We start from the raw sequence: 27,821 nt of genomic DNA on the forward strand, positions 1-27,821 counted from the left end.
GGAAGATGAGGAGACAAGATTTTCTTTTGTGAATTTATTAGTAGCTGGGGGGAAAAGTAGGAAACTCCTGAATTATATTTACTCTTTAAAACATAGTAGAATAAATTTTAGACGAAAGCAGAAATTTAGTGTGGAAATAAACATTGCGATTATCCAGTATTTCAGTTATGACTGATGGACCTTAATATTTTGCGGTAATTCTAAAACTAGACATATTCAGAACTCTTTGCTTTCCTTTTATCCCTTACGTCATCCATTTCTGGCAATCTCTGTCTCAGTTACCCAATCGGTAGCACCAGCAGTCCTTTCCTGCAATCCTTAATTGACAGGATAGGGGAATAAAAATAATCTCCATCACCACCATAGTGCAAAAAAATATTATTTCTTCTTTCAATCTTCATGGCTGGTTGCTGAATCCCAGAAATCGGGGTAAATCACTTGCTGCTACCACAAGGCACTTCTGGTGGTACATGATAATTGTACTTTATTCAGGAGTTGGGGTTCAAAATTGTACAGGGAGAGTTCATTAGAGGTTGCAACATACTATTAAAACATCCTTTAAAATTAAACACAAATAACTGTGTTGCAAATAGTTTTGTGTCACTAATTACTAAAACAGTTTATGGTTATAATCAACTCAGAGTTCTATTGATGCAGGAGCAAAGAAGTACACATTTTATCATTCTACCAAACACAAAGTGTTAATGTAAATCATCATCAATGTATTTGTACACAAACAGTTCCTCCGCCATAGACAGATTTGACTTGCACGTCTTCCTTAGCATGTTATAGTTTATTTCTGTGCTGCCTTTTGGCCAAAAAGGCCCCCAGGACAACTCATAAAAACAAATACAAAATACAAGTAAGGAAACAGATATAAATTACAAAAATTTAAGACAATGAAAACCTAACATTTGGGGGGGGGGGAAACACCTAAAAGCCAAATGCATTCATCTTCCTGGCAAAAAGCAGTCCCCAAAAAGATGTCACAGAGAGCAGGGGTGAGGGGGCAAGGCAGGTGGCAAAGCTTGACCCTGGATGGTCCCAGGACAGCCTCACCCCTGCAACAAATAGAATGAAATCTATTCAAGTAGAGCAAATAATCCATTTTTCAGCCTGAAGGAGCAAGCAGAAATTCACTAGGTACTAAAACACCTCACAGTTCTCTCTTCCCGTATTAGAAGAATAATCAGCAATACATGTTTCATCAGCAGTTCATTTTCCTTTCTTAAAGGCTATGCTTTTTGGAGCTCTTCATCCAAAAGACCTTCACAAGTCTTCAGCTTACTTAGTTAAGTGCCCAATACATTTTTTCCTATTCAACTTATGCTAAATTTCTTATTTGCCAAGAAATTTTAATTATAACAATATATCTTAACATAGATTTTCTCCGGGCAAAAGAAAGATTTGTGATTTGGTCTCAAAAGCTTCATAAGCTACAGCCTTTCTGTTAAATTCTGCATGAGACATGTTGGTGACGAGAACTGACGGCTTTACCTAGATCTTTTAATCAGTTTGTAAAAATGATAAAATATGTACTTCATTACCAGTAGAGCTTTGATTAAAGTTGTTTCCACCTTAATGACAGGTTCCTATTTATAACATTGTCTTTAATAGATTTTAAAAATAATTTTAAAAGTTGTTTCAAACGTATGTTATGTCTTGATAAGGTACAGTGCTGAACTGTTTTGTGAGGATGTATCTCCCTAAAAGACTTTCTTTTTCTGGGGTATAACTACTCCGTTAAAGTGTTCACCCAATGAAAAATTATCTTTGGATACTGAATGCCTCTGCTTGCATTTCAGAGGCTTGAGTGTGCAAGTGTCAGTGCCACAAATAAAAGCCTTCTCCCTATTTTATAAAGTGCCTAATACTCACAAGTCTGGGACAGGGAAGGGCCTTACCCACCAAGATCCAAAGGTAGATTGAGTGGGCTTCTTCAGGCACTGGGGTCAGTACTAGGTAGCTTTGGATCAGAGTACACAAAGACCAATTTCCCCCACATCGCAGTGTCTACCCTGACCCCATCATCAGCCACTGGTTCCACAAGGAATTCCAAATGGCAAGAAGACTCAGAAGAAGCATCAGGCACTGTTAGCTCAGTCACGCGGTACAGGGAGGCATGTGCTTCCCCAATCTGGAGCAGAGGACGGTCAGGACCAGTGGCGCATGGCCTGCTCCGATAGTGCACGTGGAAGCAAGTGGCCTTGCTAGGAGGGTAGGTCCAGCGCAAAGTGAGACTAAGAGAGAGCTGCCCAGATGAAGCCCGTTGCCAACGAACATGGGAAACGTCCATGGGTGACATTGGACTAACAGCATCAGCTGGTGACAGCAAGTGCACAGCAGCACCATCCAGCACCTATGGAGAAACACAGAATGGGCATAAATATGGAGGAAGAAGGTCAACCAGTGCAAGGAGCTGGGAAATGGGAAGGGTCCCCAAAAATGGGACTGTGGGATGAAGGGAAAGGGGCAGAGAGGGGCTGTTCCCACCTTCGAGGGCTGGGCAGAATGAGCCCCCTAAAGCGCCTAGGACCAGGGGCTGACTTGCCCAGGGCACAGTCTCGGGGAAAGGTCCTTGCAAGTACAGGGATTGTAAGAAGCACCAGCCCAATGCTAGTATTTCTCTGCTCAAGAGGTCAGAGCTGGAGAGAAAGAAATTAAGTCCTCACCAGGCCACTGGCTGGCAATGGCAATGCCTCACAACTCCAAGAGACAGAAGCTCAGTAAGTGAAGCAGCATGGGGAGGAGGCAGTGTAGAGCTCACTGCAGAGCAGGGCTGCCAACTTTCAGAAACAAGGACATTCACATTGCTTTATCACAGGGGTGACTAACTTTTGGCCCTCTGGGGTGTTGCTGGACTACACCTCCCATCAGCCCTAGCCAGCATAGCCAATGGTTAGAGATGATGGGCATGGGAGTCAAGCAGCATCAGGAGGGCCCCCGTTTCCCCACCCCTGTTTTATGAAGAAGTGCCTTATTTAAAGAACACAAGGGGCAAAGACCTTCCTTCCGGGCCTGGCTCAAACCAGCAGCTCTCCAACAGGCCCACTGAGAACCTTCCATTCTGGAAGCAGTCAATGGGAAAGGTGGCTGACCTCACCCCACCCACAATTTTCCTAGGGCTTCCCCACCACCACCTCTACTGCCTACTTACCCAGACCTTGCCCAGGCGGCAAGCAAAGGGCACCTTGCTTTGGCCAGACTGGCGACTGGACACAGTAACTGAAAGTTCATCCAGGAAGCAATTCTGGAGCTCCAGCTCATAGCATCTGAGGAGGGAAGGAAGGAGGGGGGGAAAGAGGCATTATGTTTTCGGGGTCTTGTCCGTTGCAAAGCACTGAGGAGTCCACCCTACTCTGCCCACGGCTGTTTTGTTATCAGGCACTGGCACCATCCCCACGAGGCCCAGTTATTGGTTAGTACAGCACCATCAAAGAGCAAAGATGATGATAACGGGGACCTACCTAGAGGGCTTACAATCTATCGTTCAGCAAGAGAGGAAAGGCTGCCAAGGCCACCAATGAAAGAGGCAGTTCCCATTAGCTTACCTTCAAGACTCTCAAGGAGAGACAACAAACAGAGTTGTACATTCCAGCAATCACCATCCACTCACCGGCTTTGCCAGCCACGTTCCCCATGTGGTCCATTCTCTTTCAGCAACTGGGCAAGGTGGGGAGGAGGTGCACGGAGCAGGGTGGGCTTATGTGATCTTGGTCCTGCTGGGGTGAGAGAACAGGAAGCCATGAGGGAGAGGCAGAGACAGAGCAGGAGTCAGAAAGGCAAGTCAGTAAAATCTGTGAAGCCATGCTTTGCCTGGCATCTGCTGCCCAGAGATCTCGCAGCCACAGAGGGAGAATCCCCAAGGGAAGGGCCGGCCCGGGGCTTCCTCACCTGGCAAAGCAGGCTCACTGCTGGAGAGACAGGAACGCGACTCCCGAGTAGTGAATTCCGGTGCAAAGGTGAGTGCTTGGAAGGAGGCCTCGGGTTTATAAATGAAGACCAGGAACAATCGAGGGGGGGCCGGCATCTGGAATGAAAACAGCCTGGTGATCCCCCCAAACCCCAGACAGACAGGAAGAGAGACAGAGAGAGGACACAGTCACTGCCAACTCTGGGCACTAGGCAGCACAGCCTGCAAAAGGAAGGGGTTTAGAACGGCCAGGCCCAAAAGCCACATTCACACAGACACTGAGAAACATTAAGAGTTGCTGAATTTGCAAGACTGAGACTGGGGGCGCGACTGGGGGCCAAAGGAGTATGAGCCTCCCCATAGAGCCAGTGAACAAATGGCTGGCCTCAAGGCCTCTGGGCCAGCTGCACCTTCTCGTCATGCATCAAGCCACCTTCCTTTCAGGAATGAAGGCACCCATAAAAACATCTATAATCTTGGATTTCTATCTTTTAATTCTCAGATCTGATATTCCCTCCCAATTTGTCCCTTGCTTGGGAAATGCCATTGACAAAATCCAGTTCCACGCCACCTCCTCATGGTTACATTCACATTGGGAATTCAGCACAGAAAGAGAGAGAGAGTCGGTCAGTCTGACCTAGCTGCACCTTTGAGAAGCAGCTCCCTGGAAAGAGGACACGTTTAGCCCAGCTACAGGTGAACTGGGAGGAATTCCTGACCAATAAAAGTTTGGGGCGCGGCACCTGGAGGGGCCAAGTCACAGTACAAACTATCTCATCTCTCCTCAGCAGTGGCTGGATCAAGCGCCCAACCGGTCGCTTCTTGGCTCTTGTTCACTCCCAGCCTCCTCCTGCTTCCTAGGTCTGAAAGTCTGGAAACAAACAGGCCTCCTTCCGCTGTTCAGGTCTATTTATATCCTCACAGACCCATTGCAAAATACAACCATGGACTGAGATTCCAGATAACGTGGTATGTTACATATAGCATGAAGCAAAATGCAAACAAAGCAGCTTTACATCCATCCAAAATTCACTCCGAGGCCATCCGAGTTCTTTTATCACAACTACCAAACTATTTCATCAAGTTTCTACATTTCAGTGACACCTCTTACGGCAAAACTTCACACCTAAAGTGGCGCCACTTGACTGCAAAATATGGCTGTACTCGCCCTTCCTCGCCCCCTGCCTTTTTTTTAAAAAAACCATCATCTTCCGGTATCAATGTGCATTGCTCGCTCTTGGGTTTTTTAATTAAAAACCAAACCAAACCACGCAGAGCCTCTCCCAGTCACTTTGCCTGCCCAGTCACTCTTCATAGTAGCAGTACACAGAAAGTGTTGTACTTCCAAAGTTCAGCATTTGGGTTTGGGCACACTGGCCCTATCGAGCAAGCCTGCTCAGGGATCGAGGTAAGCTTTAATGCCAAGAATCTCTTCTTCCTAGTGAGTTGTGCACTGTTGTTCTTAGCATTTGGTCCAGCTGCTTCACATATGGTTGAGCTAGCTTTATGTTACTCCCTAGCACATTTTAGAAAAGAGATATACATGTAAAAACACCCAAACCTTCACAGAGCAAACCTGATGTGGTCTTAAAGGAAGATGAGATAGACAGGAAGGATTGGGACTTGGTGAACTGAATCTCTGCAGACTTCAAGTCTTTACAACCAGGTCGTAACCACCTTTGCTCCAAAATAAGTTACTTGAAAGCCAATATGCTTAGGACCACAGCTTTAGAACACCGGCCATCACAAGGTAATCCATTAATTGTGGTATAGTGGTTAGAGTGTCAGACTAGGACCTGGGAGACCAGAGTTCAAATCCCCATTCAGCCATGAAACTCACTGAGTGACCTTGGACCGGTCACTATCTCTCGCCTAACCTACTTCACAGGGTTCTTGTGTGAATAAAATGGGGAGGGGGAGAAGTATGTACAACACCTTGAGCTCCTTGAAGAAAAAGGTGGGATATAAATGCAAATAATAATGACAATAATGACAAAAATTATCATCGAACTATTTTGTGAGCTGCTGCGGGGGCTTCTAAGGGGGTGACGGTGGGGCACAAACAAAAAATTAATTGGGGTGGTTGGAGAAGATGACTCACAAAAGCAGCACGCGCACAAAAAGCAGTGGAAATATTTGACACGCATAAGATGGAAGCAAAACTGGAGGAACGGGTGTGCTTAGCTTGGAGCAGATGACAGCAAGTCAGGGCACAATAACAGTTTTGAGAAAGTGATGTGGCAGGACGGAGAAGAGACCATTAGAGAAGGTATCAATAAATGCGACTTGATGGGTGGAAAGAGTTCAGTGACAGTTTCCCAAAGAAGTCAATCAAAATTAACAGAAGAATGGTGGGGAATCATAGAGCAAGTCATAAGACTGTGGAGGCTGGACTGAATGATCTTGTGAATCCATTCAAACTCCAGCTCAGTGGCAGAGCATCTGCTTTGCATGCAAAAGGCCCCGAGTCCAATCCCTGGCATTTACATGTGGGACAGGAAGAGAAGCCTGTTTGGAACCCTAGAGAGCCACTGCCAGCCAGTGTAGACAATACTGAGGTAGATGGGCCAACAGCTTCCTTGATTCCTATGCCGGAGATTCATGTCACACATGGACATATACATCTGTTTTGCATAGGACACACATTTGACGTGCTCTCCGCTCTTCTGCCGGCTACTACCTATTTAGCAACTCGGGCACAGCTTCCTCTCCTTCCCAAAAGGATCATCTGATCAAAAAGGTTTCTGCAATCTGAGTCGATGCTCACCTCACTGTGACATGATTAGCATTGAGCGGGATGACCCCTTCCAGCAGCAGAGAATTCCCTCCGCACCAGGCATCCTGCAGGCAGCTCCGGGTCCGTAGCCAGCCGCCGCTCAACATCCTGCGCTCAGCATACATCGGCTGGATCTCCTGAGCACTCAGGTTGTACCACGGCTCGGTCCTCCTCTCCTGATAAGAGAAAAAGATCCACAGCAAGCTCAGCCAGGGTGGTCGCAATAAGACTGATTTCCAACTTCAGCATGATTATTCTTCTATCCCCCTAATCTCAAAGGCCTTCCTTTTTTTGGTGTGCCCAGGGGAAAAAAAGCTTATCTAGAAGCTAGACTTTCATTTCAGTGAAGTTGGCATTTCACTGCTGTGTGCAAACTGTCTTATGTCACATCTGGAAGTGTCAGGCCTCTTACATCATAAGGATTCTTCCTTCAAAATGGGAGCGGAGGAAACTAATTACCTAATAAACGAGCCTATTCCTTCCGATAAAAGAGTTCAAAACTTTCTTCCCAACCGGCAGGCACTAGCAGACCACCCTGATGGGGAAGAAAGTGTGCATTCTAAAGGCTACTCTACTGTTGTAGTAGCCCACCTATGAAAAGAAGAAACATTGAGGCTGAAACTCTATGCACACTTACCTGCAAGTAAGTCCCATTGAACTCAGTGGGGCTTACTTCCAAGTAGACAAGCCATGATGCCTTGCTTAACACCTCTCTCTCTCTCTCTCTCTCTCTCTCTCTCTCTCTCTCTCTCTCTCTCTCACACACACACACACACACACACACACACACACACGTCTTTTCCAACTAGAGGTGCCAGAGATTCAACCAGGAGCCCACTGTGTGCAAAGCAAGCCCTCTGCTGTGGCCCCCCATGTGATGCTTCCTCTTCACAAACATGCTTCTCAAGCCCTGGCAAGGGGGAAAGTGGCTGGAGTTAGAGGGGAAGAGCCTGGCTGGCACAAAAAGAATCATACTCTTGTCTACAGCTTGTCCTCTGCAAATTGCACACCCCTTCTCCTCCTCCCCAGGTGTTGCTCTAAAGCAGAGAAGCAGTGCTTGAGGACTAGAAACACAATTCAGCTGCATAAGGGCTTAGTTATGTGGGAAGCAAGCCGACAACGGCTGGAAAGAAGGGGAGGCGGGAAGCAGCACAGGCGGCAATGTCAGACAAGCTGCCTTCCCAGCTTCAAAAGGGCTGGAAGGGGAAACATTCAACTCGGAAACCAACTACAGGCCCAGCTGGCCAGGGTGGTAGGAGACAGCTGAAGAGCCGTGCTCCTTCTCCTCTATGCTTCGGGCTCCAGGGCCTGGGTTTCCAGCGGGTGAAACGGGACTCGAGGCACAAGAGGTCTCAACAGGAAGACTGTGGGAAAATAAGCTCAGAAGTGAGTCTCCCAAAAGGTGAAGAATCACTGGCAGTCCATCTGCAAGGCCCTCTTGGGTCTCCAATCTGTTTAGATGTGAATTGATCAGATGGGTCAAGTTTAAAAAAGCGGGGGGGGGGGAAGCAGCGACAGTCACCAAATGAGTCGAGCCACAGACATGGCAGTTGCTCTTCTTCCCAAACCTTCGTTCCACCTTCCCCGAGGCTACTGACAGTCCAGTCTTACCTGCCCATTGCTGAAGTGCCTCTTACCCATCCCCAGGCTGAAGGAGGTGCAGAAGGGGAGGGAGCCAACGCTATGAGTGGGCAGAAGTTCAGACAGCAGGGCCCAGAATCTATAAGCGGAAGAGAGGAGGCAAATTGAGCAGTCTTTTGGACCCCTCACAAACCCCAAGGGAGGCGTGGGTAAGCGTGCACCTCAGGGCGACTGCAGGCCCCCTGCATACCTGACCACAGGGCAACCTCAGACGGACCCTCACATCACTCCACCCTGAGGAGAGCAGGTTCAAAGCCCCACCCAAAGCCCCTCCATCTCCCCAGAACCAATCTTACTTGTCCTCATTGTTCAGGAAGTCTGTTGGGCCCAAGTGCTCATATACCCAGCCAGGTGCAAAGATGGCCACTGAAAGGCCCTGCTTCCGAATCATGCGCAGTGACTAGAGAGACACAAGGAATGCCGAGTCACCATTTCCCCTTGGGCGGGATTCCAGAGCGTTGGTGGCTGTGAGGTTCAAGGAGAGCACCGGCTGCACACCGGAGGGTGGATCTCGAAAGGCTTCACCCTGCCCACTCCAGGGACTGGGACAACCACTCTTTCGAGCTGGGGAAGAAGGCCTTCCAGCTCTTGGTGACCATATAACATTAAGAGTTAGCGTTGCGGGAAGACCCAGCATGGCCTGCAACATCCACAAAGCCACAGGGGCAAATCTCCCACTGGTCACAACCTCTGCCTACCTTGTTAGTGTCGAAGCCGCTGCTCACAACTTCACCCCGGCCGAACACATCCACCCCTACATAGATGTCAGTCCGACGATCGTCAGCCGTCTCTCTTGTCCGCAGCAGATGTTCCTCCTTCCAGTTATAGTTCGTAAAGAAGCCGTCGCAAGCATCAAAGTAAACCCTGCAGGCAGACCAACAAGGGGCAAATGTCCTGAAGGTGGAATCAGGCCTTGCCATCCATGGGGTCAGGATCAGGGCCCTTCGGGTCGCCTTACTTTTTACCCCACTGCCAGCCAAGGACGTCCGGAGACCACAGATGCTTGACTCTATGGGCCCTTCCAGACATCTCTCAGTGTATGCAGCCCTGGCCTATGGGATGCTTCAGCAGGGACTGACCTTTGCAGGGCTGACAAGGGCCAGGGTGGCCTGTGAAGACGGGGAAGAGGTGGGGAAAGAGCACGTGTCTCTTGCCAGGGCACTTCCCATGTAGCACAGGGAGGGGAAAGCTGTGGCCCTCCAGGTGTCGTCGGACGACAACTCTCACCATCCCTGACCCACCGGGAGTTGGAGTCCAACAGCACTCGGAGGGCCACAGGTTCCCCATCCCTGCCGTAACACTAGGGAGAAACCCTGAGAGGATAAAGTCACATCAGTCCTCTGCCTAGCTGGAACTTGGAAGGCTGGATGTCTTCCTTGCTCAGCTAAGCCTATTTATAGCTTGATCTCGCATTAGCATCTCCCCCTTTCTTCCAGGAAAAGTCGAAATGGGGTTATCCCATTTTTCCTCCACAACAATCCTGTGAAGTAGGTTAGGCTGGAAGACAGCATCTTGCCAAAAGCTGGGCAGCGATTGGAGCCCAAGCCGATATTACTTTTCCTACTGGCCTCACACCCCTCACGAATGTAGGTTCATGCCACGACAGGCAAAGTATATGAAGATGATGCCGCGGGACAGGGATGGAGGCTCAGTGAGGCTACACTAGCAACCCTCAGGTTCAGAACTGCTTCCCTTCTTACTCATGTCCCCAGAGCAAGACTCACTGCCTCTAGATTGGAGTGTCGGAAATCAATGCAACACTCACCGGTTCTTCTCGTTAAGCTCATTCTGCCACCTGAGCTCTCCGCTTTGCAGGACGCTGTCGTACCACACCACCTGTCCTCCCGGCACAGCTCTGTGCACCTGGGCCGTCAGATAGCGCAAGAAGTGAGGCATGTTGTGGGCTGCCGACACCTGCCGTGGACAAATTGCATGACTCAGCCTGCGGGACAGGCTCTCTGGAGGCCATCAGTTAATCATTCCGTATATTGCCTCAAAGCCTCACCAACTGAAGCTTTGTGCACACTCCCCAGAGACAGGGGACTGCCACACCTCCATTTAGGAAAAATATTTCCAACAGCCGATGCGCAATACAAACAGACATAAATTTGGCATGTAAGTGCACGAGGGTATTTATGATGACAGAAACGTTCATGGACTGTTCGATGTTCTGCAGACACAGGGATTTTCTGGAAAAGTGTTATTTGACTACAGAATTCCTCTACCCGAGGGACTTTTTTTACCAGAGGTGGTCAGCGTGCTTCTACGATAAAATCCAAAATCCTTGATTATGTATTAACAGTTACCAATGCAAGTTAGAATCGCCACTCTACCTGGAAAAGAGCTGAAAAACTCAAGTCTTCCCCTGTTGTCTGTGAACCACCCATTTAAGGGGCTACATAATGGATCTGCACTGTGATACTGAGCATGTCCCTAGATGCTCCCCCTCAGCTGTGCCAGATCTCTGGTGTACAACCAGGGTCTTTAAGGAACAGAGGAGGAAGTGTGTATACACACACACACACACACACACATATTCTGTGGATGAGGCATAGCTCAAATCCTAGCTTTGGACTGGCAGGCCCGGGTCAGCAGGAGGAGGATGGGAAGGGTGGCAAGGGGGGGTTCCATATGTTGCTCACACTCAAAGAGTTCTCAATGTTGACCAGCCAGCCATCAAAACAATAGAACTGCGCGATCGCAGCCAGCTGCTCGGCGACAGCACGGTACGCTTCCTCCTCGCCTGCCAAAAATGACTCGCACATCTTTGCACCATCTGTCCACTCTGTGATGAACGTCCCTATAGGCAGGAAAGGAAACACCGAGAAGAAATCAAATTTCTCGCCTCCTGACCCGTTCAAAACTTCATTGCATCAGGAGAAAGGGAGATGGGTTAAGTGCTGAGCCTTGAGAACTCTCCGGGGAGAAAGAGGTGTACCCAAAACAAAAAGCAAGGTCCAAGGAGTGAGAAATTGCCTCTGCCACGAAGCACAGCTAGAAAGACTGGAATGGGGGCCATAGCTGTTTGCGGGAATTCCCCGCATCCTCCTTTCTGGGAGATGCTATGAGAGATGAACAGCAATGCATGCTGTGAGTGGTCCCAGACTTTCACCAGCAGAGGTATGTAGAGCAGTGGTGGAGAACTGAAGGCACTTCAGATGCTGCCAGACTCCCAGCTCCCATCAGCCCCAACCAGCCAGAGTTCGATAACATCTGGAGGGCCACCAGATATCCACCCAATTTACAGCATGGGGCAAAAACACAACTAATGGGAAGATGATCCACTCCCCAAAAAGTAGCACCCACTTGAACCCCAGCCTCTTCAGCAAAGGTGTGGAGTAGCGGAGGGTTACCGACAGTGCTCCCCTCCCTTCTGCAGGCCCAGAACCCTGCTCCAGGGGATGGTCCAGCTGGACTCCCCAATACCACCCCCACCTCCTGCAACTCACCCAGCATGAGGACACCATTGCGGTGAGCAGCATTAGTCCAGACCACAGGTGGAATGGTGACCGTGTGATGACTGAAGTACACAAAGATGTCAATGTAGCGCCAGTGGTAGAACACATAGGGGTTACGTACCAATGCGCCTTGGATGAACCTGCCAGCAGTCAGAGGAAAGAGAGTGAGTTAGCAAGGACCCAATAGGGCACAATGGACTCAGCATGGTAGAGCTTGCACAAAGTAGGTATGAGTCACATTTAGGGCCCTATAATCTGTTCAGAGGAACAAAACCAGTCCAAGCTGTTAACATTTCCTGAAGCTAGGGTGGCCCAGCCAGCATCCTTCCTCAAGAGACACAACTGATATTTTCCTGGATGTTTACAGAAACCAGATTTACTTCCCTGATCCCTTTCAGTTCAGGGAGCATCCATACTCTAATTTTGCATGCTCTTCCCACCTGAAGTAGGAGTGCAGGAAACAAACAAAAAACATTCCCTTCTTCTACAGGCACACAGCATAAGTAGTAAAGTGATTTGGGGAGTGAAACACTGTCCTGGCTGATGGCCTACGCCAGGAACTGGACCAGGGGAGTATGACTCTGTTGCTTTTGATGGATTGCTTACTGGCTTTCAGTATTACTGACTGTGGTATCATTCTGGATTGCAGATCATATGTGCCACTGTGCTATGGCCCTGATCAGGATTGGGGGGGCCCACAGCTACTTTTTGGGAAGAAAAGGGTATGGCCAGTCTGACACACCCTATTTAAACACACTACTAATGTTAACACATAGTTTGGTTCTGTGAACCAGTGAGTTACCAGTTCAAATCTCATCGCAGCCAAGTAAGCACCTACACACCCATTTTCAAGTTCAAGTACTTGAAAGGTTGCCACATAGAGGAGGGTCAGGATCTCTTCTCGATTGTCCGAGTGCAGGACACGGAATAATGGGCTCAAGTTACAGGAAGCCAGATTTCAGCTGAACATGAGGAAAAACTTCCTAACTTTTAGAGCAATGGAACCAATTACCTAGAGAGGTGGTGGGCTCTCCGACACTGGAGGCATTCAAGAGGCAGTTGGACAGCCACCTGTCAGGTATGCTTTAATTTGGATTCCTGCATTGAACAGGGGGTTGGACTCGATGGCTTTATAGGCCCTTTCCAACTCTATGATTCTATGAATACAGTGATAATAAAGTAGGCCATACATGACCGATGTAAGGATCAGTGAGTTAATGCATGTGAAACATTTGAAACACCTAAGGTGTGCTGTATAACTAATATTATTTATACACTCATCACCCTTCAGATCCATGTGGATGCGCCCAAAGCACACAGATAATTATTGTTTACAAATTTGGAAGCTTTCCAATTTCAGTCCCAACCTGTCTTCAAGGTAGCCCCCCTTCATGTCATGGCACACCAGCGTGCGGGGCCTACGGCTGTTGAGGGAAGGCTGCCGCTTGGCCAACAGCTCTGTGGACACGTTGAAAGCATCATCGCTTGTGGGTTTCCAGGCAAGCAGCTCTTCCAAACCCAAGAGGTAGAAGCTGATTGGCTCAGTGGTCTCTCTGTCATACTGCCTAGCTGGGAGGATGCAGGCAGAATGTTAATACATAAAATCATAGGGTAGTTATAGCAACAGCTCTCCACCCAACACCAAATCTTACCAGGGAGTGGATCAGGGGCAAAATTAACCACCCGGTGGAGGACTGAGGTTCTCTGGCTCTCCATATCAAGCTGCAAGCTGAAAATAAGAAAAAGAATCAGGAAAAAATCCTATTTGAGAATCCTCTATTCCACCACCATCCCCCAAACCTTCTATGCAAGGAGAGGACTTTTTTAAAGTGGCCAGGCTTATTTGTTTATTTTTGTACATTTATGATTGCATTTAAAAAGAAACAATATATGCCTGACTGCTACAACAATGAAATAAAAACAATAAAATCAGTATGAAAAGCACATATAGAAGCAGCAAATTGAAACAGATTTAACACACACAAAAAACTAGGAGGCTTGGAAAAAGAAAAATATCTTTGCCTGGCACTGAAAAGACAGCAGAGCAGGAGCCAAGCAAGCCTCTCTGGGAGGGAATTCCAGGGACTGGGTGCCACCCCTGAGAAGGCCCTCTCCCTGGTTGCCACCCACTTTACCTCAGGAGGCAGAGGGCTTCTTCTCAGTGATTTCAACCCACAGGCAGGCTCATATCAGAACAACAGTCAGGTACGCAGATCTCAAGTCATGCAGGGCTTTAAAAGGTAAGCACCAACACTTTGAATTGCACCCAGAAATGGACTGACAACGTATGCCATCACAGGGATAAGGAACATGTGGCCCTCCAGATGTTGCTGGATTCTAGTCCCCATAATCCATGAACACTGACCATGTTGGCTGAGGCTGATGGGAGTTGGATTCTCTCATCTGGAGGGCCGGTGGAATCCATCATCTGGAGTCAGCCAATTCTACCCTATCAGCTTCAAGTTTCTTCTTCTAGTCCAGGGATTGTCCAACACTACAGCGTGTATGTCTGTGCAGTCCCAACCTCACTGCCGCCCTGCCCTATCAGGAGGGCAACTCTGCCTCACTACCCCAGCCACTACTGACATTGCCAGCACCTCTGTCATGTCCCTTGGGCACCACACATGCCCACCAGCAGGGCTGTGGAGTCGGTACGCCAAACCTTCGACTCCGACTCCTCTATTTTTCTACTGTCCAACTCCGACTCCACCCAAAATTGCTTCCAACTCCACAGCCCTGGAAAGGGCTGTAAATGTCTTTTTAAATAGGAAGCTCTCATAGGAGCATTTTTATCACTGCCTGAATATGTGCTGATCTTGGCATCACAGCATTTGTCTTCATCTGGGTCCTGCGTCATACACTGACACACAAAATGTTTTCCATCTTGAGTTATGGTGAAATGCTCAACTACAGCTGACTTCATGGGAAGCTTCTTTGACATTTTGAATTTATATTTTTAAAAATTTGTCAATCAAAATGTATTTTGAAGCCGGAGTCGGTACATTTCTACCGACTCCGACTCCACCCAAAATTGCTTCCGACTCCGACTCCAACTCCACAGCCCTGCCCACCAGGAAGGAAGTGAACAAGTAAGGACACCACCCCCACCCCGATCTCCTGCTGAAGTTTTGTGATCTTTGTGGCACCTGTGGCCTCCTGAGGAAGAATTACAGGAGACCCTGCAGGACAGCGAGTGAAAGGATGAAGCTCAATCAAGCAGAGGCAATGAAACCAAGCCCTACAACAAGAAGAGGAGATTTGTAGTAGTGGAAGACTCCCTACTGTGTGGGATTGAAACCCAAGTAGGCCAAGAAGATCCATAGACTCGCCAGGTATGCTGCCTCCCTGGAGGACAGATTAGAGATGTGACTGAAGAGTTGCCAACATTGACACATATCCCACTGACACGTATCCTTTGCTTCTCATCCATGTGATACCACCAAGCAGAGCTACAAAGAAATCATGTCAAACTTTGAAGCTCTGGGAAGAAATCTCAAGGACTTTGGGGCCCAGATAGTTTTCTCATTCATCCTTCCATACTTAGAAGAAGAGTACAAACGGAAAGAAAAATATACCAGGTGAATGACTGGCTATGAAGGTGGAGCTGACACAAGAAATTTGGGTTCTGGGACCATGGGCTACACTTCCTGGTAGATGGACTGCTGGCAAGTGATGGGTTGCATCTCACAAAGCCCGAGAAGAATGTGTTTGGTCATAGCATGGAGAATTTCAGCAGTAGGGCTTTAAACTGAAACTCAGAGGGAGTAAACTTGGAGGTAACCATTGACGAAGGCTTATGCACAGAAACAGGAACTGAGAGAACCACTCTAATGGGGCCCAATAATATAAATGCCCAGAGTATGGGAAACAAAGAGGATGAACTTGAACTCTTAATACAGGAGGGTAATAATAATAATAATAATAAACTTTATTTCTACCCCGCCCTTTTTCCAATAGGACTCAGAGCGGCTTACAACTAAAAACAACACCATTAAAACATACAGAAGTATACAATTAAAAAAGAATTAAACTATGAGAAAAATTAAAACCATAAAACATACGTTAAAAACAGCAGACAATTTAAAATAATAAAATATTAATAAATACAACTTGATAGGTATAATTGGAGCTTGGTGGGATGAAGGATATAACTTGTTCAAAAAGAACAGAAGAAACAAAAAGGGAGGTGGAGTCACACTGTATGTTAAAAATATATATCCCTGTGCAGAAATGTAAGAGGATGAGGTTGGCAGCCCCATTGAGAGCATCTGGATTAAAATACGTTAGGAAACGAATAAAAGGAACATTGTGGTTGGAGTCTACTACTGACCACCCAATCAAGGAGAAGATGAGGAGTAAACTTCTGAAAAGCAAATTGTCAATGTTTCAAGAAGGCATGATGGGGGACTTCAATTACGTCAATATGTGTTGGGAGACAAATTTTGCGAAACAAATCCCCTCCAAGAAACTCCTGTGTTGTTGATAACTTTCTCCTACAGAAAGAAGAGGAAGCAACTAGAGGATCACCTGTCTTTCACTTGATTCTAACCAACAGAGATGACTTAGTGGGCGAAGTGAAAGTTACAGGAACTCTGGGGGAAAGTGACCATGTTATACTTGAGTTCTTGATTTTAAAGGAAGCAAAAGCTGAGTGTAGCCAAACGCGTACCCTGAACTTCAGGAAAGCCAATTTAAATAAACTTAGGACAATGATAAATAAGGTCCAAGGCAAGTGACCCTAATTAGAAAAGGAATCCAAGATGGGTGGGAGTTTCTAAAAAAGGAAATTCTAAAGGCACAATTGCAAACAATTTCAACAAGGAAAAAAGATGGAAGACAGCAGAGGAAGCCAATGTGGCTTCACAAAAAGCTTAGAGATGACCTGAAAACAAAAAAGGGCACATATAGGAAGTGGAAGGAAAGCCAGGCCACAAAGGAAGAGTACAGACAGGTAGCACAGAATTGCAGGGATGGCATCAGGAAAGCTGAGGTTAGCGAGGGATGCTAAAAGAAACAAAAAAGCTTTCTTCAGGTACATCCATAGTAAAAGACAGAAATACAACAACAGTGGTTCAGGTACTCAGTGAGGATGGCAAAATGATAACAGATGACAAAGAAAAGGCAGAAGTGCTCAATTCCTATTTTGGCTCAGTCTTCTTACAAAAGAGGGTCTATGACTCTCCTGGCTAATGTGAAATACAAGTTGAAGGGGCAGGATTGCAGCTTGAGACTAGCAGACAAATGGTCAAGGAATACCTAATTACTTTGAACGTGTTCAAATTTCCAGGGCCCAATGAACTGAATCCTAGAGCAGTGGTTCCCATCCTGGAGGCCGTGGCCCGCCAGAAGGGCTGCAAAGTAATCCAGAGGGGGCCATGAACAGTAAAGAAATGATTTATTTATTTATTTATTTATTTATTTATTAAAAGTCTTCACTGGACACCGTCTGCTTCCCACTGCCATTGCAGATGACACCCCCCCCCCTTGCTCCAAATGAGAGTGGAGGACTTTTGCTGAAGTGCCAGAGTGTCTTTCACCAAAGGCAGGCCTATAAAATACATGGCAGATGCCAAAGGAGGCTGAGGGTGGAGATACCAGGAAGAAGAGGGGATTACTATCACCGATTCCCACCTCCTCGCACTGCCACTGCTGACGATGCCCTTGGTCAGAACAAGAGGAGAGGGCTTTTCTTGAAGGAAAAAGCAAGGCTGCAAGGAAAATCTGCTTTCCCCCTTCCTTCCTGGCAGCCAGCCTGACTCCCTGGTGGGAGACGGGTCATGAAATTTTTTGAGCTTATAAAGGGGGTCCCGTACTCATAAAGGTTGGGAACCACTGTCCTAGAGCAATAAAGGAACTGGCTGAAGAACTCCAGGAGCAGCTGTCTATTATCTTTGAGAAATCATGGAGGATGGGTGAAGTGCTGGATAGCTAGAGGAGGGCAAATGTTGTCCTTGTCTTCTAAAAGGGCAAAAAGGAGGAATTGGGGAACTACAGACCAGTCAGTCTGATGTCAAACCCTGGGAAAATTCTGGAGGAGATTATAAAGCTGTCAATCTGCAAGCACCTTGAAAGCCATGCAGTGATTACTAGTAGCCAACATGGATTTATTAAGAACAAATCCTGCCAGATTAATTTTATCTCATTTTTGATTGGGTAACCTCCCTGATAGACTATGGGAATGCTGTGGACATAATAAATCTTGACTTCAGCAAAACCTTTGGCAAAGAGCCCCATGATATTCTGATTAGCAAGCTAGCTAAATATGGGCTGGAGGGAACAACTATCAGGTGGATCCATGGCTGGCTACAGAATCGTACTCAAAGAATACTTATCAATGGTTCCTTCTCAAAGTGGGGGAAGTAATGAGTAGGGTACTGCAAGGCTCAGTCCTGGACCAGTGCTCTTTAACATTGTTATTAATGACTGGGATGAGGAGGTGCAGGGTATGCTTATCAAATTTGCAGATGATACAAAATTGGGAGGGACAGCTAACACCTTAGAAGACAGAAACAAAATTCAAAGTGATCTTAACAGGCTGGAGCATCGGGCTGAAAACAACAAAATGGGATATAACAGGAATAAGTGCAAAGTTGTACATCTGGGGGGGGAAACAAATGCACAGTTAGAAGATGGGGGATACTTGGCTCAGCTGTACTACATGCGAGAAGAATCTTGGAAATGTTATTGATCACAAGGTGAATATGAGCCAACAGTGTGATGTGGCTGCAAAAAAGGCAAATGCTACTTTAGGCTGCACTAACAGAAGTATAGTTTCCAAACTGCATTAAGTACTAGTTCCCCACTATTCAGCACTGGCTAGGCCTCATCTTGAGCAGTGCATCCAGTTCTGGACACCACACTTTAAGAAGGTTGCAGACAAACTGGAAGAATGATCAGGGGACTGGAAACAAAGCCCCATGAGGAGAGACTGAAAGAACTGGGCATGTTTAGCCTTGAGAAGAGAAGACTAAGGGAAGATATGATAGCACTCTTCAAGTACTTGAAATGTTGCCACATAGAGGAGGGCCAGGACCTCTTATTGGTCGTCCCAAAGTGCAGGACATGGAATAATGGGCCCAAGTTACAGGAAGCCAGATTTCAACTGAACATTAGGAAAAACTTCTTAACTGTTAGGGCGGTACAACAATGGAACCAATTCCCTAGGGAGGTGGTGGGATCTCCAAAACTGGAAGCATTCAAGAGGCAGCTGGACAGGCACCTGTCAGGTATCCTTTAAGTTGGATCCCTGCATTGAGCAGGGGTTGGACTAGATGGCCTTATAGGCCTCTTTCAACTCTACGATTGTATGATACACATGGTAGAGGTGGTGGTGCTGGACTACCAAATTCTAAACAGAAAGAGAGAAGTAGATTATGCAAACCTAGTCTGCTCTACCCTGTTCTTTTAACCATTTTTAAGATCAGATGGGCCTTTAGTGAGGATCTATCTAAGGGGGTGGCTTAAAAGGTTGGGATCCACTGGTGAGCCACAGTCTTTGCAATGGCTCCTCTGGTTTCCAAGTTTGGAAGAGGTTTGTCCAAGCAAAGAAGCTCAACACTAAACCAAGTTTGTGCCATCAAAAGGAGATCAGGAAAACACTGATGAAGGAGCTGTGATACCCCAGCCAGCAGTTGGCTGGGAAAGGGAGCACCATCAAGCCTGTTTCTAGACCTGGGATGTTGTGGCTGCAATCCTATATATATTTTTACTTGGGAGGAAGTCCCGTTGAACTCAATGGGACTTACTTTGGTGTGATACACAGTAGGATTGCGTATCCTACCTTGCGTAGCAAGATTGTATAGGCAGAGGCCTATACTAATGTTGCGATTGGACCCTTGGATGATAAGGGAGTCAAAGGTGTACTAAAGAACGATAAGGAGATTGCAGAGAAGCTAAATGAATTCTTTGCATCTGTCTTCACAGTGGAAGATATAGGGCAGATCCCTGAACCTGAACTAACATTTGCAGGAAGGGATTCTGAGGAACTGAGACAAATAGTGGTAACGAGAGAGGAAGTTCTAGGCTTAATGGACAATATAAAAACTGACAAATCACCGGGCCCGGATGGCATCCACCCGAGAGTTCTCAAAGAACTCAAATGTGAAATTGCTGATCTGCTAACTAAAATATGTAACTTGTCCCTCGGGTCCTGCTCCGTGCCTGAGGACTGGAAAGTGGCAAATGTAACGCCAATCTTCAAAAAGGGATCCAGAGGGGATCCCGGAAATTACAGGCCAGTTAGCTTAACTTCTGTCCCTGGAAAACTGGTAGAAAGTATGATTAAAGCTAGATTAACTAAGCACATAGAAGAACAAGCCTTGCTGAAGCAGAGCCAGCATGGCTTCTGCAAGGGAAAGTCCTGTCTCAGTAACCTATTAGAATTCTTTGAGAGTGTCAACAAGCATATAGATAGAGGTGATCCAGTGGACATAGTGTACTTAGACTTTCAAAAAGCGTTTGACAAGGTACCTCACCAAAGACTTCTGAGGAAGCTTAGCAGTCATGGAATAAGAGGAGAGGTCCTCTTGTGGATAAGGAATTGGTTAAGAAGCAGAAAGCAGAGAGTAGGAATCAACGGACAGTTCTCCCAATGGAGGGCTGTAGAAAGTGGAGTCCCTCAAGGATCGGTATTGGGACCTGTACTTTTCAACTTGTTCATTAATGACCTAGAATTAGGAGTGAGCAGTGAAGTGGCCAAGTTTGCTGATGACACTAAATTGTTCAGGGTTGTTAAAACAAAAAGGGATTGTGAAGAGCTCCAAAAAGATCTCTCCAAACTGAGTGAATGGGCGGGAAAATGGCAAATGCAATTCAATATAAACAAGTGTAAAATTATGCATATTGGAGCAAAAAATCTGAATTTCACATATACGCTCATGGGGTCTGAACTGGCGGTGACCGACCAGGAGAGAGACCTCGGGGTTGTAGTGGACAGCACAATGAAATTGTCAACCCAGTGTGCGGCAGCTGTGAAAAAGGCAAATTCCATGCTAGCGATAATTAGGAAAGGTATTGAAAATAAAACAGCCAATATCATAATGCCGTTGTATAAATCTATGGTGCGGCTGCATTTGGAATACTGTGTACAGTTCTGGTCGCCTCATCTCAAAAAGGATATTATAGAGTTGGAAAAGGTTCAGAAGAGGGCAACCAGAATGATCAAGGGGATGGAGCGACTCCCTTACGAGGAAAGGTTGCAGCATATGGGGCTTTTTAGTTTAGAGAAAAGGCGGGTCAGAGGAGACATGATAGAAGTGTATAAAATTATGCATGGCATTGAGAAAGTGGATAGAGAAAAGTTCTTCTCCCTCTCTCATAATACTAGAACTCGTGGACATTCAAAGAAGCTGAATGTTGGAAGATTCAGGACAGACAAAAGGAAGTACTTCTTTACTCAGCGCATAGTTAAACTATGGAATTTGCTTCCACAAGATGCAGTAATGGCCACCAGCTTGGACGGCTTTAAAAGAAGATTAGACAAATTCATGGAGGACAGGGCTATCAATGGCTACTAGCCATGATGGCTGTGCTGTGCCACCCTAGTCAGAGGCAGCATGCTTCTGAAAACCAGTTGCCGGAAGCCTCAGGAGGGGAGAGTGTTCTTGCACTCGGGTCCTGCTTGCAGGCTTCCCCCAGGCACCTGGTTGGCCACTGTGAGAACAGGATGCTGGACTAGATGGGCCACTGGCCTGATCCAGCAGGCTCTTCTTATGTTCTTATGTTCTTATGCTGGTCGAGCCACCTCAAATGAGTCAGTTTGGAGGTGGAAGCTCTGTTTGATACTCCCAGTGCTGTAGGGCAAGGCATGAGTGGTACCAGTCCAAGATCCTGTTAAACAAGTGTCCCTTCCCTACCATCTCAGATTCCGCTTAAGAACGTCAGATCAGCCCTGCTTGATAAGGCCAGTGGCCCATCTACTCCTGCATCCTGTTCTCTCACTGGACAACCAGATCCACAGGAGAAGCCCGCAAGCAGAACCTGAGTGCAACTGCACTCTCCCCATCTGCAATGAGAATGCTGTGGGGAAAACATGCAGGACAGGTTGTGCTCTCCACCAGTTTCCCCAGATTGGACAGCTTCGTTTGTCCTGCATCCACGTTTCTCATCTTTCAGGGCTGCTCTCCATTTCCAGGTGCCTAGTAATAGCAAGCAACATCTTTGCCAGGGGCGGGCGGACTTCAGGCTTGTGGGAACTACTTTGTTTTTCAACTAGAACCCCAAAAGGGCAGCAAGCGGAGTGCCTTCCCTTCACTACTGAGTAACCACAGCCAATTCTCCCATGGATCGGGCACTCTAGTCCAGAAGAAGCTGACGTAGCCTTCAAAGAGACTGGAGCTCTGGAACTCTTCGTTGAGGAGCATAAGAAGAGCCCTGCTGGCCTATCAAGTCCAGCATCTTGTTTCCCACAGTGGCCGATCAGCCGCCTCTGGGAAGCCCACAAGGAGGTCGGGAGGGCAATAGCCCCTTCCCACTCTTGTTCCCCCTGCGGGTGGGATTCAGGGCCACAAACCGGTTCTGGAGGTAGAATGTAGCCACCGTGGTTTAGAAAGCAGAGAGGTTGCATCCCCTCGCGGTTCACAGCTCCACCCCCAGCCCCCCTGTCCCTCACGTCGGGGGCTCCCGGGCCGTTCCTTACCCCAGCCCGGGCCTGAAGCGTCCCTTGGCCGACCTCTGCTCTTCTCGGTCGCCATCGCTCTCCTCCTCGGCTCGCTTGGCCCCTCTCCTCCCTCCGTCCTGCTCCCCTTCCTCCATCTCTCTCTCTCCCTCTCCCTCTCCTCTTGCGCCTTTCTTCTCCGCCCCTGTCACATGGAGGCAGAGGACGGCCGAGCTCCAGCCAATCCTCGCAGCGGCAGCAACTCCATGCCATCAGGGGCCCGTGCTGCAGCAGCACCAGAAAGCCCGGTAACTGGAGCGGAAGGGGAAAGCGGGTCCCGGGAGACAGTCGGTGTCGCCAACCACCACTCCTGGATCTGCGTCCCACCACTAGAAACCACGCCTTTCAGTCGAAAGCCCCGTTGGGATCAACTGTGGATGGTTAGTAGGAAAGAGGAACGCACTCTGCACATCATCAGAGGCACTCTGTTCCGCTTCACAAAACATTTCCAGGGACTGAAAAGCCAGGAAGGGGGCGATGAGCATCTCGTGTGGAGCGTGAGACTCGTGGCTGGGTACACTATCCTGCCCAGGAGACAGCCAGTGGGTTTAATTTAACTCTGCCAGACTTTTCAGCCAATCCCTTTAGGGGAGGTGAGCATCCCACAATTCAACAGATCAGGTAAGGCCACAACTCTCCTGCCCCCCCCCCCCGGCACTGGACCAGCAGATCTTGTGCTCCTTCATACCAACATGGGCAGACCAGGTTACGTAGGCATCTGTGGGTGATTCAGAAGTATGATCATGTATATAGGCACGTTAGAACTTAATAGATGGACTATTCAGCTGAGGTGGTCAGACCATGCCAGTATTTATATCGTCACAATAGGCAGGACCATGTGTTTTGTGACACTTACTGCAGAAAATAATCCAAGAAGCTCAAATACCTGGATCAACAACTTAAAAAAGGAATACACTGTACAATCCCCCTTGACAGAAAGATCAGAGTTAGCAGTGTCTATTTATTTATTTATTTATTATTGCATTTATATACTGCCCCATAGCCAAAGCTCTCTGGGCGGTTTACAACAACTAAACCATTAAAAACAAATACACAAATTTAAAAACACATTTTAAAAAGCAATTTAAAAACACATGCTAAAATGCCTGAGAGATGAGGAAAGTCTTGACCTGGCACTGAAAAGATAATAGTGTTGGTGCCAGGCACACCTCATCAAGAAGGTCATTCCATAATTTGGGGGCCACCACTGAGAAGGCCCTCTCCCGTGTTGCTATCCTCCGAGCTTCCCTCCGAGTAGGCACCCAGAGGAGGGCCTTTGATGTTGAGAGTGTACGGGTGGGTTTGTATTGGGAGAGGCGTTCCATCAGGTATTGTGGTCCTAAGCCATGTAAGGCTTTATAGGTTAAAACCAGCACCTTGAATCAAGCTTGGAAACACACAGGCAGCCAATGCAAGCGGGCCAGAATTTGTTTTATATGTTCGAACCATCTGGTCCCTGTTACCAATCTGGCTGCTGCATTTTGCACAAGCTGCAGTTTCTGAACCGTCTTCAAAGGCAGCCCCACATAGAGCACATTGCAGTAATCTAACTTGGAGGTTACCAGAGCATGGACAACTGAAGCCAGGTTATCCCTGTCCAGATAGGGGTGTAGCTGGCCACCAACCGAAGTTGGTAGAAGGCACTCCGTGCCACCGAGGCTATCTGAGCCTCAAGTGACAGAGATGGTTCTAGGAGAACCCCTAAGCTACAAACCTGCTCCTTCAGGGGAAGTGCAACCCCATCCAGGACAGGCTGGACATCCACCACCCGGTCAGAAGAACCACCCACTAACAGCATCTCAGTCTTGTCTGGATTGAGCCTCAGTTTATTAGCCCTCACCCAGTCCATTGTCACAGCCAGGCACCGGTTCAGCACATTGACAGCCTCACCTAAAGAAGATGAAAAGGAGAAATAGAGCTGCGTGTCATCAGCATACTGATGGCAACACACTCCAAAACTCTGGATGACAGCACCCAACAGTTTCATGTAGATGTTGAACAGCATGGGAGACAGAACTGATCCCTGTGGAACCCCATACTGGAGAGTCCAGGGTGCCGAGCAATGTTCCCCAAGCACCACTTTCTGGAGCCGACCCGCCAAGTCGGAGTGGAAGCACTGCCATGAAGTCCCTCCCACTCCCAACTCAGCCAGTCGTCCCAGAAGGATACCACGGTCGATGGTATCGAAAGCCGCTGAGAGATCAAGGAGAATCCACAGAGTCACACTCCCCCTGTCTCTCTCCCGACAAAGGTCATCATACAGGGCGACCGAGGCTGTTTCCGTGCCAAAACCAGGCCTGAAACCCGACTGAAATGGATCCAGATAATCGGTCTCATCCAAGAGTGTCTGGAGCTGGCCTGCCACCACTCGTTCAAGGTGTTGCAGTGTCGTTGGATTCCTGGACCCTCCTCAACTCCCTCCGTGCGTGCACACACACAAAACTTCCCTCGGCATCAACCACCACCCAAACAAACTGGTTTTGTAGATAGGTTCTTTGATCAAAATAAAACATGCCCACAAAAGAAAACATAAGGTGGACTTAAACAGAATCTTCCTGCAGGTTGGCAGGCAAAAACAGCAAGGTATCAACAGCGAAAACAATATACACTGAGCAGAAAATAATTACATTACCTGTAAGTTCCTCAGTGGTAGAGCATCAGCCCCGCCCCGGTATCTCCAGGTAGGGCTGAGAGAGACTCCTTGCCTGTGGCCAGTTCTGAGCTAGATGGACCAATGGTCTGACTGGGTATAAGGACACTTCCTATGTTGGTATGACCGCAACAAAGTTTGCTTGCACAGAAATATTCTGTTAGGAGACTACTTGGCTATGGTAATGTCTCCAAACCAGGGTCCCCAAATGTAGAGGCAGCAGTGGTGGTGGGTGCCCATTGGGACTGGTAGGGCAGAAGGCAGAGAGCCCAAACAGTCAGTGGAGCCACAGCTCATGACAGGCAGAGCCCACTCATGCCGGCTTTGCCCCTGCTGAGTTCTACAAGGGCAACACAGAGGCTTAGTAGGAGGAAGCTGACAGCCACCCACCCCCCGGATGTGAGTGGGAAGACAGGAAGGTTAGCTGAGGGCAGGCTGAGGTTGGTGGGGCAATGCCTCCACGGAGAGTCAAGGAACACAAACTGTTTTTTTTTAAACTGGGAAATGTAAATAATGCTTGTGTTAAAACTGAAAGAGAAGCAAATGGGGGGTAATTCAGAAAAGAAATGTGTTGGAGACTTTTTCTTCTGAAATACCAAATGTGGGGGAGTGGAAGAATGATACTACTTTGTTATCAGGACGTGTTTATGGTGAAAGTATAGTGGTGGACAGTGGTTCACTCTCCGTGGCTCAACAGTTCGGTGGGCAGGGCCCTCTGGGTGTCCTGTGGCCAATCTACTATTATCTCACTCCTGACTATGTCATTCCACTCTGAGAACTAACATTCTGTTCCTGACAGTGTTAATTTCAATGTCCATTTATCCTAGGAGCAGTCTTTCTACTCCACATACCACCATTCCATTGTTATTCCACAATGGACGCTGTCATTCAAATTTCATTCCCCTGGACAGATTTTTCAGGCTGGGAATTGTTGTTCCACAGTTATTTTCAATCATTACTCTGTTGTTTTGATCTGGACACTGTTTTTCCACTTTGAGGACTGTCATTCTGTCTTGGGCAATTAATCTCGTTGTTCCCTCTGATGCCCTTAATGATATTCTGCTTCCCCAAAAATGTGTGTGTTTGTTTTCTCCTACATATCCTAGCACTTTTATTTCCCTTCTAGTTCACAGTTTCCTGTCCCTATAGTCATACATCTGCTTCACCTTTAATGCAGGATGGCTACACTTTTAAAAAAATATACCGTGATGTGCTTTCAGGAATTCCTGTCCCCGCTTTAACCTGGAACCCAGGAAGTCACCATGTAAGCCATTTGAAGACCATCTCCTTCCCTACAGACCCTCTCAAGAGTTGAGATCAGCAGATAGTTCACCTGGCAACTTCACTGTACGGTTTTAGGTGAATGCTGAAGACCCACCTTTTTATCCTGGCTTTTGACACCTGAGACTTATATTTTTAGGACTCGCCCTATTTTGGGATCTTATGTTGTTTTAAAATTATTTTTAATGCCGTATTTTAAAATTGTTGCAACCCATCCCAGGACCTTTGGGTGAAGGGCAGGTAATAAATGATAACTACAATGACGACTTAAAAGGGCTTGGGGATGCCCTTGCTTTTAGCACTGGAACAGAACCTGCCTTGAGATATCCCAACAAATTAGTAGTTGTCACAATTTTCCAAATTAACAGAGCAAGAGTATCAAGATATGACTGAGTCACTACTCTCCTATCTCCCAGATTCTGCCCTCCCGTCTCCCAAGTCTGTTCCAGACTGCCTTGCTTTAGAAATGTTTATGCCACTAATTGTTGAGGTGCTATGCCTTTCTTTCTTTCTTTCTTTCTTTCTTTCTTTCTTTCTTTCTTTCTTTCTTTCTTTCTTTTCTTTCTTTCTTTCTTTCTTTCTTTCTTTCTTTTTCTTTCTTTCTTTCTTTCTTTTTGACCCTTCACTTGTACCTTAATGTATCTCTGAATAATAAATAGATGTAGTATCAAGACAAGACAGAACATAACATAACACTGAGTCAATTTAATTGTTTAAAACTACAGTATTTCAATTAAGACCTGTACATTTATAGCAGGTAGTTTCTCACATGCTGTAGACCAGCCTTTGCTAACCTGGGCCCCTCTGGATGCTTTGGACTACAACTCCCATCAGCCCCAGCCAGGAGGGGCTGATGGGGGCTTTCGTCCAACATATTTCACTGGTTGTGAAGGAGGGCACTGCATTGAAATGAATGCCTCCTATGCTGGCTGTCACAGTGAGAGCTACAGACAGGGCAACCCTTCTTTGCCATCCTTCCCTTGGCCCATTACCTCTTTTGAAGCTGATGCTGCGAGTCCCAGACAGTCAGGGAAAGGAGGAAGTACTGACTGCTGTCCCTGCACCTTCTCACCAGCTTGTCATCCACAGGTAATGTTTGGGTGGAGGCAAGGGGGGGAGGAGGCCAATTAATGGAGGCTTGTCTCTTAATGCAAATGGGGCACTGCCCCACAAGCCTCAGCCTGCCCATAGTTCCCACCTGTCTGTCTTCTTACTGTACTTACAGGCTTACTGCATGTCAGCTTAGATTCAATGTTGCCCTTGAAGAACTCAGGAGAGAGTAAGATGGGGACAAAACTAGAATGATTGGGCTCTGCCTAGCATTGGCTGTGACTTCACTTCCTGCTGGTCTCCCTGCCTTCCGCCCTACTGGTCCCAATGGGTAGTAGGAGCCGCCCTGGGCACCTACTGGGAGAAAAAGTGGGATATCAGTCTAATAAATAAATAAA

General features: G+C 47.3%; 1 protein-coding gene across 5 annotated transcripts; it reads right to left on the reverse strand.

The window, feature by feature from the left end:
• Positions 1–19: 19 nt before the first annotated feature.
• ENGASE (endo-beta-N-acetylglucosaminidase) lies at positions 20–26,799 on the reverse strand. 5 transcript variants are annotated; one of them, XM_061615828.1, is made up of 14 exons: positions 25,075–26,799; positions 13,441–13,517; positions 13,156–13,357; positions 11,780–11,928; positions 10,973–11,130; positions 10,096–10,244; positions 9,029–9,194; positions 8,627–8,730; positions 8,301–8,409; positions 6,681–6,865; positions 3,895–4,046; positions 3,617–3,722; positions 3,158–3,272; positions 20–2,359 (listed from the first exon to the last, which is right to left on the reverse strand). In XM_061615828.1, exons 2-14 carry the CDS (start codon positions 13,502–13,504, stop codon positions 1,940–1,942), a joined length of 2,079 nt encoding a protein of 692 aa, XP_061471812.1. In that variant the 5' UTR covers positions 13,505–13,517; positions 25,075–26,799; the 3' UTR covers positions 20–1,939. The 5 variants fall into 5 exon arrangements, with proteins under 5 accessions (XP_061471812.1, XP_061471811.1, XP_061471810.1 ...); XM_061615827.1 differs by lacking the exon at positions 25,075–26,799 and adding an exon at positions 22,425–22,596 and having other exon boundaries at positions 3,617–3,719; XM_061615826.1 differs by lacking the exon at positions 25,075–26,799 and adding an exon at positions 22,425–22,596.
• Positions 26,800–27,821: the final 1,022 nt, after the last annotated feature.

This window comes from Rhineura floridana, chromosome 3 (genome assembly GCF_030035675.1).
Source record: "Rhineura floridana isolate rRhiFlo1 chromosome 3, rRhiFlo1.hap2, whole genome shotgun sequence".
NCBI classification, from domain to species: Eukaryota; Metazoa; Chordata; class Lepidosauria; order Squamata; family Rhineuridae; genus Rhineura; species Rhineura floridana.

Coding starts and splice junctions, on each gene's coding strand:
- ENGASE (XM_061615826.1), bottom strand. CDS start 22,540: ATGGAGGAAGGGGAGCAGGACGGAGGGAGGAGAGGGGCCAAGCGAGCC. Junction 8,731..9,028: donor GCGGCTTCGACACTAACAAG/GTAGGCAGAGGT, acceptor GTGTCTCTCTAG/TCACTGCGCATGATTCGGAA. Junction 8,410..8,626: donor TTCCTGAACAATGAGGACAA/GTAAGATTGGTT, acceptor TTCCGCTTATAG/ATTCTGGGCCCTGCTGTCTG.